Genomic DNA, 14,274 nt, shown 5'->3' on the forward strand with positions numbered 1-14,274 from the left:
GAAAAATATTTTGTTTTCCAGGAAAAAGAACCTCCAAGTTCTAGAAAGCAACTTGTAATGTTCTAGAAAAACGTTATATATTTCATAAAGATGCAGAAAATCACTAGTAATTTTGAAAAAAAAAAAAAGTCTTGAAAGTAAACAGAAAACTAACATTTTAGGAAAGTATCAGATTACAATTCGCCTGGTTGCGAACATTTCTTTCTAAGTCCCAGGAAAGTAAGTTGTAAGTTCTGTGAATATATCATAAATGTTTTCCAAACTATCCAGAACATTTCAGGAAAGCAAACTGGAAGCTATGAGGAGTATTAACAAAAAGTAACTTCTGGAAAGTACCATCTGCGCTCTGACAGTGAAGTAAAATGCACTCTGACTTCTGGAAAGTAACATGTTAAATACTAGAGTTTATCAAATCACTTCATAATGAAACCCAGCCTCTTAAAATTTCCTCCAGGTTTGAAGAGTTTCAGGAAGTGTATTCAACAGAAAAGTGGACCAAAGAACTAAAAAGCTGGAAAACTCAGAAACAGGCAAACAAACAAAAAATTTAAGTAAATGAGCAAAATTCACCGGGTAGAAAAAGTAAAACAGGAAGTCCAACTTCCTGTTTTCCACATAAAAACCCCTAAACCCAAAACATAAAAGCATCAGTTAACACCGAATAAGGTCCAAAGGTGTTTTTTAAAAAATTTTTTTTAGGTTTTTATTATTTTGCAACAGAATTAACTAGAATTATTATTTGCAAGAACTTTGCTGAATGTGAATCAACAGATTATTGACATAATGTTAAAAATTAAAAAACAAACCAAAACTTTCTCATATGTGTTTTTGTCTCTTTTAATTGCATGTTTGTGGAGATTAATGTGTATTATGACAAAATACCAGAGAATACAAAGCTAAGCTTCTTCCTACTTGTTTCATATAAGTCACATGTAACGTTACTGTTGGTTTACCTGCTTTAATAAGTGTTAAGGTCTCATATTTATCAAAGTATCTTTATCTGTAGCTTTGTGGCTAATTAATTGCTCTTCCTTTGTTCTTAGTGTTAGTAACAGCATCCAGTCCACTTGTGATGCGTTAACGCTGATCAGCTGTTTCCCTGAAAACCATCGAGTCTCATCCGTGGAGCTCAGGTATTGCTTCAACATGTCTCCAAGGAGACAATGGATGAAAGTGTTTTTATATTTTTATGCGTAATATTTAAAGACTTTTTAAAAAATTGTGTCATTGATGCCATTTAGTTCATTATTGCTTGTGACTGTGTAGTCCACAGATCGAATCCTTCATTCATTTTGCTGGAGTTAAAGCAGAACAAGTCAACTGCAGGTGTGTGAACAGCAGCCGTAAACTTCTCTAAACGCTTTTATTTCGGTTTTCTGATTAACTCGTTATAACTGTAGATTCATCTTCGTCTGGTTTCACTTTTCATTCCCCTGCTGCTGTATGTGCGTTTGTGTGTGGGTGTGTGTGTGTGTGTGTGTGTGTGTGTGTGTGTGTGTGTGTGTGTGTGCGTGGGTGCATGTGTGTGTGTGCGTGTGCGTGTGTGTGTGTGTGTGTGAAACTTTCCTGCACTCACTTGGTTTAAACAGGAAGTAGTATCCAGTTTATTTTGAAAGTCCTGCTCTCATTGCTGCTCCTCCCTTCAGCTACACATGTCCATGTTTGGTATCCATGTTAACATCAGACTCCAGGAGCTGATAAAATGTGAGTGTGAGTTGAGCAGGAAGGATTTGAGTTTATGCCTCTGGGCTGCAGCACAGATGTCAGTGACCAGGCAGGAAACAAAAAGACATTGTATGGAACTCTGATAGTGCCAAAAAAGCATATATTTTTGGTGATTCTATTTTATCTTTCATACCTGTCAAGTCTACTGTTTCTTACTCCCCTTTCCTGCTGTGCTCCCATTTTCCTACAAATAACCCGTATTACTCCCAGTATCTTTTTTTTTAGGTAGAAAAAATAAATAAATGTTTGTATTTTAAAACAGAAAAACAAAAAGAAGCAATTTTAGACATGTAAAAGTAAGTTTAGTTAGTAAAAACACAGCAAATCTCCAGTTTTGTAGATGATGCCAGTCTGTGCCAAGGGAAAACACCTGTTATTTTTTAATAAGACATCTGTAATTAAAAAAAAAGTTTTTATGTCAGCTACATCAATCTTTGCACAGGTAATGCGGATCTATGGTTTCCAAAGGCTTGTAGTCTCATTTATGATGTTTCTAGAAGGTTTATATTCTGTATAATGCAAATAAATTCTGGCAAGGGACAAAAAAAAAGAAAAATCCAAATTATTTTATGTTCTATAGCAGCTGCTGTGATACTTTATTTTGATACCAAGATTATTGAAATAAAGCTTGTAATTGCTGCATTTTGTATGAAATTAATTTGATTTGTTATTTTAAACATAGTTCAGAAAATCCTGTGGGGCTTATGAGGTGTAATGTATTTTATTTGGATGAAAGATAAAAACTGATCAATCTGTTTCTGTTTCCAGGTTAACGGATTTTTCTTTCAAAGAAGAAAACTTTGTTTTGCTGGACAGATTGAACCAGATCCTGCAGCAGAGCCGCCAGCTCTCTTATCTCGAGTACGAACCACAACTCATCTCAAAACCACAGCCACAAAACTACAGTGTAATTTTGACTCTTCTTACTCGTTTAAATTAACTTATTTAATGCTTTTTCTGCTGTAGTTTATCAGGAAACCAGCTGGAAGACGAAGGAGTGAGATGTTTATTGAAGTCTCTTCCAAATATCAGAGTCAGCAGCTTCATCAAGTAATAAACATTTGTCATTTTGTTGCAACTTGAAGCATTGCTGTTGTGTTCAGTACAACTCTCTGACCTTTAATCTTTATTTTCAGTCTGAGTAAGAACGGACTGAGCCAGCAGGGGGCGCTGCATGTAGCCACAGCACTGTGTACCTGCACTAATGTTTCTGCTGTGGAAGTCAGGTAAATCTCTGCCAAACAATCACAGCAGGAAAGAAAATGCCCCTTTTCCTCATAACTCTGTTGTGTTTTCTGCTAGTTTGGGAGAAGACGAAAGGTGTCTGATCTGGTTTAGACAAAAAGGAGGAGAAAAAACTCTGAGGTGAGAAAAGAGACGAAAAAAAGTAAAAATGATAAAAACTCATCATCCAGTTGTCATTGCAACGGAGAACAGATTGGAAACGGTTAAAGTTAAACAGCAGCAGATGCAAACATAGCAGACAGAATCAAGTTGTATTTGTTGAGAAAATTAATAATTTCTTTAGAAGGCTTGTTTAAGAACTGGGATAAAGATCAAGACACACCTTTACTGGTTAAAAAACGGCCTGCTGTCTGCAGCAAACTGCATCGACATGTCTGGATGACTCACAGAAACTTCTGAGAAATCAGGTTAAATTATGAGTCTTTCCCAGCAGTTCAGTCATATTCTGCATTTATGCAACAAAGGGATTCACAGTGTGCAACATAACTTTGAACGATCAGAAGGAAAGAGTTTCTATAAATGCTGCAGATTCCTCCTCACTCTGGGTGTTAATTGCATCAGTTTCTCTTATTGTTTTTTTGTAGTTTTTAAGAACATTTTCAGGTGGAATGAATTAAACATGCAGCATGAATGGTTGTTTTAATAAGTACAGCTTCAAATCTACTCATAAACCCACTAACATTTGGTTAAACGACTCTTATCAAGTTGCTCTTCAACCACAGACTCTTTGTTGCCTTTAACAAGAAATTCTGACCAGACTTTGACCCGACTTCTGGAGAGAGCTGGTTAACAGTTAACACTACCAAGTAACATAAATAAAATTAAATAAATACCTTTTAGAAATAAGTATTGATTCTTTGCTCGTTCTTCTGTCTTCCAGTGTCAGAGACAGCAGGCTGCAATGTGACCATCTGCTCAGATTAGCAAATATTGTCTCCGACTGTCTGAGTTTGACCAAAGTGGAGTAAGTAAGATTCAGTCTTAAACATTTTGGAGGTCTAATAACACATTCCAAGAATTTTTGTGCTGAGTAAATTGATTTTGTTGATTAATAAAATGTTGTGTTTTTGAAGACTTAACTTTTGGAAAATCTGATTTTTTTTTTACTTTGGTTTCCATAGTTCATAGAAGAGACTTTTTAAAAAAGTATTTTCTTTCATTTGTAATTTATTTTTAAGAAAAGAAAGCATGAGAAAAAGTATAAATTAAAGTCTGATTTTAGATTTGTGAATTATTTCCAGAAAATTTATTTCATCCTACATGTTTTCAAGAGCTAAAAAAATAGAAATATAAATCATAGAAATTTTCTTGAATTGCTGATTTATGTTTGTTTAGTATTCAGATGTAAAATCTGATAAAATAACCAATTAATTTATGTTTTTATTGCTGCACAGATTAAAGAACAACATGCTGCAATCTGAGTGGATTGAAAACTTTGTGACAGCTTTAAACGTTAATCTGACAGGATGTACCATCAGGTGAGATTCTTTTTATTTATTTCACCAAAATCAACCGTTTTTTTTGTTTTTGTTTCCTGTTAGGTTCAGGTGCTAAACAAGCAGTGGTTTCATGAAAACGCTGACTCGCTGTATGATGACCTGCTGCTCCTCTTCTCTTTTCTTCATCAGTGTTGAAGAACGTTGGATCGGCGGCGATGAGGCTGCGTCTTTACTGCGCCGCTGTCTGCAGCTCCACAAACCCGTCCAAACCGTCAGGTGAACAGAGACTCCAGACAAACCCTGAAGTCACTGCAGGACGTTCAGGAAGGAAGTCATGAATGTGACTGACTTTGTTTTTCAGGATTGATGGCACCACACTACAGCTGGTTCTGACGGACAATATGGACAGGTACCGACTCAGGAGAAACCCGTCAACTTCACACACATCCGCTTTATGTCCCTTTGACACACATAAAACTTTTACAGATTATTAGGGGAACTTTAGGGAACTCAAGTATTGTTTCCTAAATATTATCACACTGTTGTGCTTTAATAAGAGCCAAATTTGCTACTTAAATTAATAATTACTTATGGCAGTTATTAATAAAACTACCAGTTTAGATCCAGTATGTCAACATTTTTCCCACGTCATAATTGGAAAAACTATTACTTTTTTGATCAATATTAAGGAATTATTTACTTACAAGCTCACCTGTCACCTGAAAAGTCACTTCTAATTTATTTCAAGAGAAAAGTAGACCAAAGACTTGGTAAGATTTTATATTTTCAGTCCTCGCTGAACATTTTATGTAATTTTAACACATTATATCTCAGTTTAAATCACATAAACACCAACATCGATTTATTTTTTCTGTCGCTGTGCTGATTGATTCTCCTGATCAAGTTTTATTTTTCGTGAAAACATTGAGAGATTAAGTTGTCTTTTCTTTTTTCCTACCAGTGATGTTGCATTTTCAGCTCAGTCAGCGATTAAAAATATAAGGTAAGTTACAGATGAGAAAAATGAAAATTATTCCTGCAAATAATGTGACACCAAGATAACGATCAACTCTGAATTTTACCGTATTTGTACGGTAAAATTCTGGCAACCACAGCTGCTGTATTTTACTGTAAATTGGACATGTTTGTTTTTTTTTACAGTATATTTTTGACCCCTAACATTTTGGCATGTGAACATTTTGATTTAAGCATCTTTTTGGAGCTTTTTTCCCTGTAGAGCATTAAAATCTTTATCCTCTCCTTAGTTTTTAACCTAAAAATATATTTGTTCTGTTTTAGTGTCTCCAACAGCAGCGTGGAAGGAGCCAGGTTACTCTGCTCTCTTCTGCCCTCGTTGCCAAATCTCTCGTCTCTCAGGTGAACATTTTCACCATTTTCTTTAACATCAGGTGTTTTGATTTTCCTGCGTGACGATCACTTCCTGTTTTCCTCTGCAGTGTTGGAGTCAAAGTCGGCACTGCTGCTGAGGAGCTCTTACACGTCATCCTGAGCTCTACGTCCATTCAGAGTTTACAGTGAGCAACAAAACACAAGTTTAATTTATTAAACATTTTCTCATTCCACTGATTACTGTAAAGAAAATACAGGTTCTTTTTAGTTTTTTATGTTTCCTGCATTAAAAAAGAAAAGAAAATGTAGATAAATGCAACTGTGGAAAACCAGCAACACATAACATATTTTCATCTTGTCACATTATTTTAAAAAAAGAGAAAATAAATGAAGCAACAGTGGAAATGAATATAAACTGCATGATTAAAGCATCTTTAAAAAACAGTTTTCTCATTTCTCGCTGTTTTGTTAGCTTCACATCTTCTTTTCATTGTTATTTTAGTTTTTTGACATTGCACTTTGCAGACTTTTATTTGCATAAATGTCTCAAGCTGCCGCTACAGTTTGGTTCCACGTATCCAACAGACACCATTCTGTAAATCTTTTGATTTGTTCTTTGAAGCAGTTAAGACTCAAATGGAAGAATAAGTGCACAAAAAATTTACATTTTGCAGAAGATGTCCCGTTTAACACATTAAACTCTAAAACTTTCATTTAATTATGACTGTAAATGTTATTTTAAACTCATTTTCTCTCTCCTCTAGCTTGTCCGGCGTCCTCATAAGTGACGCGGCGGCTCAGACTTTGACCAGACTGTTGCCACGCCTTCGATCGTTCAAGTAAGCTCATCAGTCAATATGAAGAGCTCAGAATAGTCTGTTCTTCCATGCAGCTTATCGTTGTATTTATGATCTGTCATGCAGCAGCGTGTTTGTTTTCCTTCTCCTCTGCAGTTCGTCGCATTGCGTTTGGTCAGCAGCTGGACGGCTGCAGTTTATCGAGACTTTGAAGGACAGCGCCGCTTTGGAAGAACTTTGGTAAAACCTCAGTTGATTAAATGTTCTCGACTCCATTTAAAAGTCAAATGTTTGTATTTATGTGTTTTTGATTCATTGTTTCTTAGTCTGGATGCAGCGATGCAGCTGAATGAAAACTGCTGCAGAAGTTTGGCCCAAACTCTGAGGAACATGAGATCTTTACAGATTCTCAAGTGAGTCAAAGTTTCTTCTGTCTGAGCTGTTTTATTAGACCAGAACCTGCATAGGAACGTTTGACCTAATAAAACGTGAAAAGTTTAATACAAATCTCTATACCGTGAAAATAATAACATAAAATGCACCAAATAGTTTTCCTGACCAGAAACATTTTATGTGACTCTGTAATAAATACTTTTAAATCTTCATTCAATATATTTGATCTATTAGTTATAAAATTGATCACATCCTGCAAAGTTTGGTCTTTAAGTAGCTTCAGACATTTTGTTGGATCTTTTTCCTCTAAGTAATTTCACTTAGCTAAGTGTCATCTGTCACACAGCATATGAAATGCGCCCCATGTTACAAACAAATTCCAGATCTGTGCATCTAATATAAAGTGGCACAATAAAACTAAATCACAGTCATCATCAAAATGTGTGTTCATTATTCTAATCACATTAACTGAATGTTATATTTTAAGGGTCAAGCATTGAGGCTGATGCTGAAACTCACTGTGAATGATGAGAAAAGTGTTTTGGTGAAGAAAAGGAGTTGGGAAAGTGGGGATAATAATTTAAATTATGATTTTGCTCATCAATGTTTTGCTGAAATTATGTAGATAAAAATATGGAATAATTTTGTTACATTAGAAGACAAACAAATTACACAAAAACTAACAGCTGAACATTCGGGTCGCCTGCCTGAAACTGTCATTTGAAGGGCTGCGATGATGAAAAGTAATTTCAAGTGTGAGTTAAATAAATGTCTGTCTGTTTGTAAAAGGCTGGATGAAATTGTAAAAAGTTCAGGACAACCAGAAGCCGACGTTGTTCTGGACCTGCTGGCCGGGATGCAAGAACTCAACCTGATACAGGAGATGCAGTGAGTTTGTTTCCCTCACAGAAACTCATTTTGATTAATCTGTGTCTGTCTTCCAGGGAAAAAAAAATCTGAATTCATCTTTATTTTCAGGTTGGGTGGCTGGAGGATGGGTGATGGGGGGATACAGAAGCTAACGGGAATCCTTCCTGGTTGGAAAGATCTCAGGACGATCAGGTAATGAAACCACCGTCCGTCTTCTACACACACTCATCCATGCAGCATTGCTCCTCTCTCAACAATATGCACCAGTTTAAGCTAACACTGGGAGAGCATGTAAAGTACATGCATTAAGTGAGACGGGCTCTTCACTCAGATTCTGACTCTGGATGTATATATTTCAAAATATTTCAAATTTTCTCATATTTACGTCCTGACAAAAAGTCGAGTGTGCAAAATGCCACAAAGTGCCATTTTATAACTTAATTAAGTAGCTATTTTATCTTCAGTTGTTTTTAAAATGCTGTATATTTCAAAAACAGCTTTAAAGAAATTTGACTTTGTATTTGTCATCTTGAAATTGGCCTCTGTCTCTTTAAGAACCCCCTACACTGCAAAAACAAAATCTTACAAAGTATTTTTGGTATTTTTGATCGACTTACTTGTGCAAATATCGTAGTAAACTTTAAATTAGATATGACTAATATTCCTTAATATAAAAGCATTAGTTATAAGTGAAGTAATCTAGTGGAACTAAAACTTTTTTGTTCTTGTTTCTTGGTGAAAAGTTAAGTTAATTTTGTCTGTATTCACTAGAAACTAGACTAAATTTCTGTTTTTGCAATATTCTCTTTGTAATGATATTATAACATGAGATAAATCTCACAAAAGTAAATATTTCAAATATCAAACCAGCCGATTCTGACATTCATTTTGAAACCATCGAAACAAATAAACATAATCCACTCCACATTATTTTAGTCTAACGACTAAACAGTATAACACATAAACAGAGGGAGATAATAACCAGTTACAATAACTGGAAAATGTCTATTCACGGTTCAGTATTCACTGATTGTTTCTGTGGAGCAGAACTCCAAATTATTTCTGGAAAAATTTCACATTTTCTTTTGGAGGATGAAGTCGTCAGATCTGGTTAGCCTTTTTCCGGATGTCAGCTGGCGCTTAAACCAAAAAGTGCATTTTGTCTCACTTGCTCTGTAAATGTTAAAACAAACTGATTCAGTATCGTTTTTAATAATTGTTTTCTTCTCCAGTCTCTCCAAGAATCTTGTGAGTGATCCTTCAGGAGAGAAGCTGCTGGAGGCTCTGAGTGGCTGCAGGCATCTGGAGGAGCTCCAGTAAGAAAATCATCTCAGAATCTCTACAATATCTGCTTCTTATTTAGAAATGATTTCTATAAAAACTTAACTAAGTACTTTTCTGGAATAATTAACATCTACATGAGTGCAACTAATGATTATTTTAGTTATCGATTAATCGCCAAAAAAATTTTTTTTATTTTTTTAAAAAATAAAAAATGTCACATTCGGCTGATTTTTATCAAGTCTTTTTTTATACAGTATTAGACATACACTAAGCAATGCAAATAAATAATTTAATTCCTTTGTTAAGTGAGAAAATAAACATGTTTTTGCCTAAAATGCAATGACATGCTGTTCTTTTTGTTAACGCCTGATCATTTGTAGCAAAGGATGAATCTGCAAGTTAAGCAAAAAAAAAAAAAACCTTCTAATGTGAAAATCTCAGCCTTTCTGCTTGACTTATCATCAATGATGATATGTGCTGATGTGTTGATTATTTTTTCATTAACTGATTGATGACTGGATAGCAAAAAGTGATAAGAATTTTTTTACACAGAATTTGAACCAGGTGAAGGTAAAACTGGTAAAAATAAAAATAAAAACTACCACTGGAGTTCTGGATTGAACATATGCACAGAAAACAGAGTTTGTCTAAATCTTAAAGGCAAAATGTGTGTTTTTTTTTTTACTTAATTATTGCTCTGACTGTTGTTCTTTTGATTAATCCAGATTACGATTAATTGATTACTAAATTAGATGATGATCATTTGAAGAATCAATTATTAATCTGATTAATAATAGAAAATGAGGGTGAAACCATCTGCTTGTCTTTCTGTTCCAGTCTGTCCAGTAACCATATTGGTGACCTCACTGCTGCCAGAATGGCTCTTGTTCTCCCATCAATGTCGCGTCTCTCTGTATTAGAGTGAGATTTGTTTTACTGCATATTAACATAAATTCCTTCCTTCCAATCCTGTCAGTTTAATCTGCTTCTTATTTAGTATTTCAGAGAACTCTGTCGGAAATGAGGGCTTGCTCAGTCTGTCCAGAGCGATAATGAGCCTGAAGAACCTCAGAAAGATCCAGTAGGTTCTGATAGTTCAGGAATCTGATTTCAGCTGCGTTGAAGGAGGCATTGATTGTTTGTTTCTGTTTTTTTTTTTGCTATTGCAGCCTGACCTCCGTGAGGAACTCAGAGCTGAGCGCTGTCGCTGCCAGTCTGAGCCACTGTCCCTTCATACAGGATGTGGGGTAAAAGAAGAAACTGCTTAACACATTGAACTAACAGGAAACATTCACAGTAAAAATGTTTGGATTTGATCTGAATTTCTTCACTTGGATCCAAAGAGCTAACCTGCAGTCAAACTGATTCCTTCACCTAAGCTGACTTGTCTGTGTGACTGACAATAACTTCACACACTGATTATTTTATGCTTTTTTCAGCTTTGGGTGGAATAACTGTGGAGACGACGTGGCGCTGGAGCTGGCCAAAGTTCTGCCTGTTTGCCACGATCTGACTCGCATTGAGTGAGTTTAATTTAACACATAAACACAAATATGACTGAAACTAAAACATCAGAGACATGTGTCATATTATGTCTAAAGTAAAAGTAAATGTGGAGTATGCAGTACTTTTTGTCTAGTGCAAGTATCTTAGTACACTTGAAATAAGACAAAACTAACTTGAAACTAAGTTTTCAGCAAGATATAGAAAGTTGTTTTAGGTCAGTAATTCTTTAACATTGATAAATAAAAGTTCTAGTTTTTCTGGCAAATTATTTCACTTAAAACGAGACATTTTCCCATAAGTGAATTAATCTTATAGAATAGAATTTCTCATTTCACTTTCTGAACCTTTTGAAAGGAGGTTTTTTACATGTTTGACCAAGATAGTCAATTTATTGTTCTTGTCAGTTTCAGTTTCTTTATTATTTATTTTACAGTGGCTTTTATTCTCCTAATTGCACTGACTGAACAAATGAAAGTTGCTTTCATATGTTTGACCAAACCTGTGAGGCTACTGGTATATTTAAGAGAGCTGTGCTGGAGCAGGGGTAGAAATAAAATTTGTAATTTAGTACATTTTTGTTTGTGTGTTTTTTTTTTTTTTTTTTTTTTTTTAAAAAGAAACATTTTAAGTCAATTTAGCTGTTTTTCTGTATCGGATCGGTTTCAGGCGATATTAAACCTCAGATATCAGAAGTGAAAAATGTCAATTGCTGCATCCTTAATTTCAAGTTAGAAACTGGACCAAAAATACTTTGTAAGATTTTATGTTTTTGCAGTGTTTGGTGTTTAGTTGTGTTCAGTGAAAACTGTTCATGTGTTTTGAGGACTTTAATGTTTCTGTGCCTGTTTCCTTCAGCCTGGAGTGGAACAGAGTGAGCGCCGCCGGCGTGGAGGCTCTGGTCAGAGCTCTACGGTGCTGCCCTGCTCTGCAGGTCATCAGGTAAACGTTCCCAGGACAAATCTTTACTTCTTTACCTCACCTGGAAGCTTTTCATCTTAGTTTGACAATGTCTGAACTAGGGCTGTTGTAAACGAATATTTTAGTAATCGAGTAATCTATCGATTATTCTTACGATTAATCGAGTAATCGGATAAAAAAAATTATAAAATGAAATATTGGTAAATCTGGCATAATACCGGTGTTACTATCAGATATCAATATCAGTCCAATTTTTCATATTTGAGCATCCCTAACAGTTGCTTTCTTGTAGTTTAGAAAACTAACCTGTAACAATAATAGCTCACTTTCTAAGTTAACCAGAAGAAAAGTTATAGAAAAATCTGAAATTATATTGAATTTAATAACAAAGAGGCAGGCTCACAAATATGCTTATAAAAAATGTCTACAATCCAGCTTTTAGTTTATGTATTCATCTTCAGTGAGTTTAATAGATTAATTAAACTCACCTTGCCACCTAACCTGTCACGCTTTGGGTTTGAAAATACGGGAAATGCCGCCTGGAGTGGGAGGAGAGGGCGAATGAACGAACATGGGGTGGAGGGGAGGAAATAGACCAGCGGACTGACGAACCGTTAGACCGGGGGACGAACACGGGGGGAAGCAATACGGGATATTTACGACACCTTCACTGGTCACACTCAGAAACTCATCTACCAGCCATGTACGATGCGCTCCGCCACCCGTTTCTTCAGACCGGGATATGAAATTTATTGTGCGGTTCGTCGGTAAAGCTACATTTACACGGTAAGCATCAGCTACTCAGCCGCCCGCCCTGTTCAGGCTATCCGCTCACCTCAGCGCTCTTCCCGCCGTTCGCTTTCAACCAGCAGCCCCGGAGGAGAAATGCTGCCGTACTCCAGCCATTCCCCCAGTCATTTTAAGGGTGCTTATTGGTTCCCCAAAAACGATAAAAAGTCGGGCATTATCATCAATCAATAAAATCCCCACGGGCCAGTCTTGAAGATTGGACTTTATGCCGCTGAGACTTAGCTTTTGTCAACAACTCAGAGGCGGAAGTGAGAGCTCCGCGCAACGCAAATGAAGTCCCGGCCGGAACACGGTGCGCTAACTAATAAAACATAAATTAACGAAGCTTCGAGGCAGGTAAATTTTCCTCGAGGAATTTTAGTAATCGAGGTACTCGAATCATTCGAGGAATCGTTTCAGCCCTAGTCTGAACATTCATTTCAACGTATTTTCTTTCCTTCAGGTTGTGGAAGAATGAAGTCTCCCCGATTGAAGCTCAGAGGTTCAGCCAGATGGAGAGGAGGCTGAACTTTTCCTCCACCTAATGGGATTAGCAAACAAGTATATTTATTTGCAATATCATGTTTGCAGATGTTTTATTCAAAAATGTACATAGTTTAACATGAGACATCTGAGTTTTTTAGCTTAGTTTCACAAGAGAAAATTGCATGTGGGTCCAAACTAACAAAAATGACATAAAATCCAACTTTTTATTTAAATATACTTTAGGAAATCACATAGATGATATGAAGTGTCTTCCGATCTCAGTAAGGGTTGGGTAAAACTCTAATCAGCTCATTATTTTTATTTCTTGTCACAAAGTTTCTGCTGTGAAACTAAAGGCCACCTTTTATGTGTTGTATTTCTGCAGACTCTGATTTAATGAGTCACTTTGTACTGACACAGAGGCCACATATGTGAAAAAAACACAATAAGTCAAGAATCTGCAGTAAACAGGAGTTTCCTCCTGTAATCATCATTAAAGGTTGTGGTCTCTGTCAGAATACATATTTATTTTTGCTCTCTGATGGAAAGAAAAGTGCAGCTTTATGTATTTTATTGTTTATTTATGTTTGAAGCTGTTTTAATCTGGTTCTACTTTCTGTTTAAAGATTTGTTGATAAAAAGACACCAGACTTGGTTCTGGAATAAATGCACCTTATTGTGAAAATCACTGGTGAAAACAAGAGTGCTTTTTAAGATTTCTATTCAGGTTGATATTTAGGTTCTCACAAACTTTCCTCTTTGCTTGAAATTCTCAGTGAAAACATGGTTTGTTCATTTTCCTGTTTGTTTAATTTACAAATTGTGTTCTGGTTGTTTCTGTCATCTTAAAGACTAAAGATGTTATCTTGCTGCAGCGCAACAATTTTTTAAATGTCTTCCCTTTACTTTTATTTGCTGTTTGTTGTTTACTTGAGTACTGATGCACTAGCTGTAAAAAATGACTCTTTCCTTGCCAGCATCTTCAGTTTAACTGAAGATCCTTGATAGAAATAAAGTTTTTTTTTACTGTGTGTTTCTTGTAAAAAGTTGAACCTTTTTGTTTTTGTAAATTTGACAGGAATTGCTGTAGCTGAAGAAAAACATCTTTAAGAGCACATGGCTCCCTCTTGTGGTTACTAAAGGTGCTACAGATCTCTCTTTTTCATTGCATTCCAGCACAATGTTGCGATCGGTCGCAATAATAATGTATTTTGTTTTCAGTTCATGCGGCAATTTGAATACTGAAAGTCTTTCTGCTAAAATAAAAGGTTTCGATGAGGCTTTCACGTTTATGATAAATCTGAAGTTTAATATATTTATGTTTAGGATCCAAACGCACCAAAAATGCCTGAAGCAAAACAAGTCAAACAATATTTCTGCTCTTAAACATAAACATGACAGAAACTTTGTGTTAGAAGGAAAGTAAAGAGAAATATAAACTATTTAGAATATTTTGAGATGTTTTCGCGGTT

The 14,274-nt window shown here is 35.6% G+C and overlaps 1 protein-coding gene across 1 annotated transcript in view; it reads left to right on the forward strand.

Moving 5' to 3' along the window:
- nlrc5 (NLR family, CARD domain containing 5) overlaps positions 1-13,833 on the forward strand; it is a 32,856-nt gene extending 19,023 nt beyond the window's left edge. The window contains exons 31-55 of the mRNA XM_088006127.1: positions 1,044-1,133; positions 1,267-1,326; positions 2,494-2,586; positions 2,692-2,775; positions 2,862-2,951; positions 3,028-3,090; positions 3,851-3,934; positions 4,365-4,448; positions 4,599-4,685; positions 4,771-4,818; positions 5,371-5,412; positions 5,709-5,786; positions 5,867-5,944; positions 6,524-6,598; positions 6,713-6,796; positions 6,883-6,969; positions 7,739-7,837; positions 7,928-8,011; positions 9,052-9,135; positions 9,941-10,024; positions 10,101-10,184; positions 10,273-10,350; positions 10,543-10,626; positions 11,465-11,548; positions 12,780-13,833. Of these exons, the coding sequence (XP_087862253.1) occupies positions 1,044-1,133; positions 1,267-1,326; positions 2,494-2,586; positions 2,692-2,775; positions 2,862-2,951; positions 3,028-3,090; positions 3,851-3,934; positions 4,365-4,448; positions 4,599-4,685; positions 4,771-4,818; positions 5,371-5,412; positions 5,709-5,786; positions 5,867-5,944; positions 6,524-6,598; positions 6,713-6,796; positions 6,883-6,969; positions 7,739-7,837; positions 7,928-8,011; positions 9,052-9,135; positions 9,941-10,024; positions 10,101-10,184; positions 10,273-10,350; positions 10,543-10,626; positions 11,465-11,548; positions 12,780-12,861 (1,990 nt within the window). The 3' untranslated portion in view covers positions 12,862-13,833. The remainder of the gene's footprint in view (positions 1-1,043; positions 1,134-1,266; positions 1,327-2,493; positions 2,587-2,691; positions 2,776-2,861; positions 2,952-3,027; positions 3,091-3,850; positions 3,935-4,364; positions 4,449-4,598; positions 4,686-4,770; positions 4,819-5,370; positions 5,413-5,708; positions 5,787-5,866; positions 5,945-6,523; positions 6,599-6,712; positions 6,797-6,882; positions 6,970-7,738; positions 7,838-7,927; positions 8,012-9,051; positions 9,136-9,940; positions 10,025-10,100; positions 10,185-10,272; positions 10,351-10,542; positions 10,627-11,464; positions 11,549-12,779) is intronic.
- The last annotated feature ends 441 nt before the right edge of the window (positions 13,834-14,274 follow it).

The sequence above is a fragment of the Poecilia mexicana genome, unplaced genomic scaffold, assembly GCF_051168715.1.
Source record: "Poecilia mexicana isolate PSO_F unplaced genomic scaffold, ASM5116871v1 scaffold_6, whole genome shotgun sequence".
NCBI classification, from domain to species: Eukaryota; Metazoa; Chordata; class Actinopteri; order Cyprinodontiformes; family Poeciliidae; genus Poecilia; species Poecilia mexicana.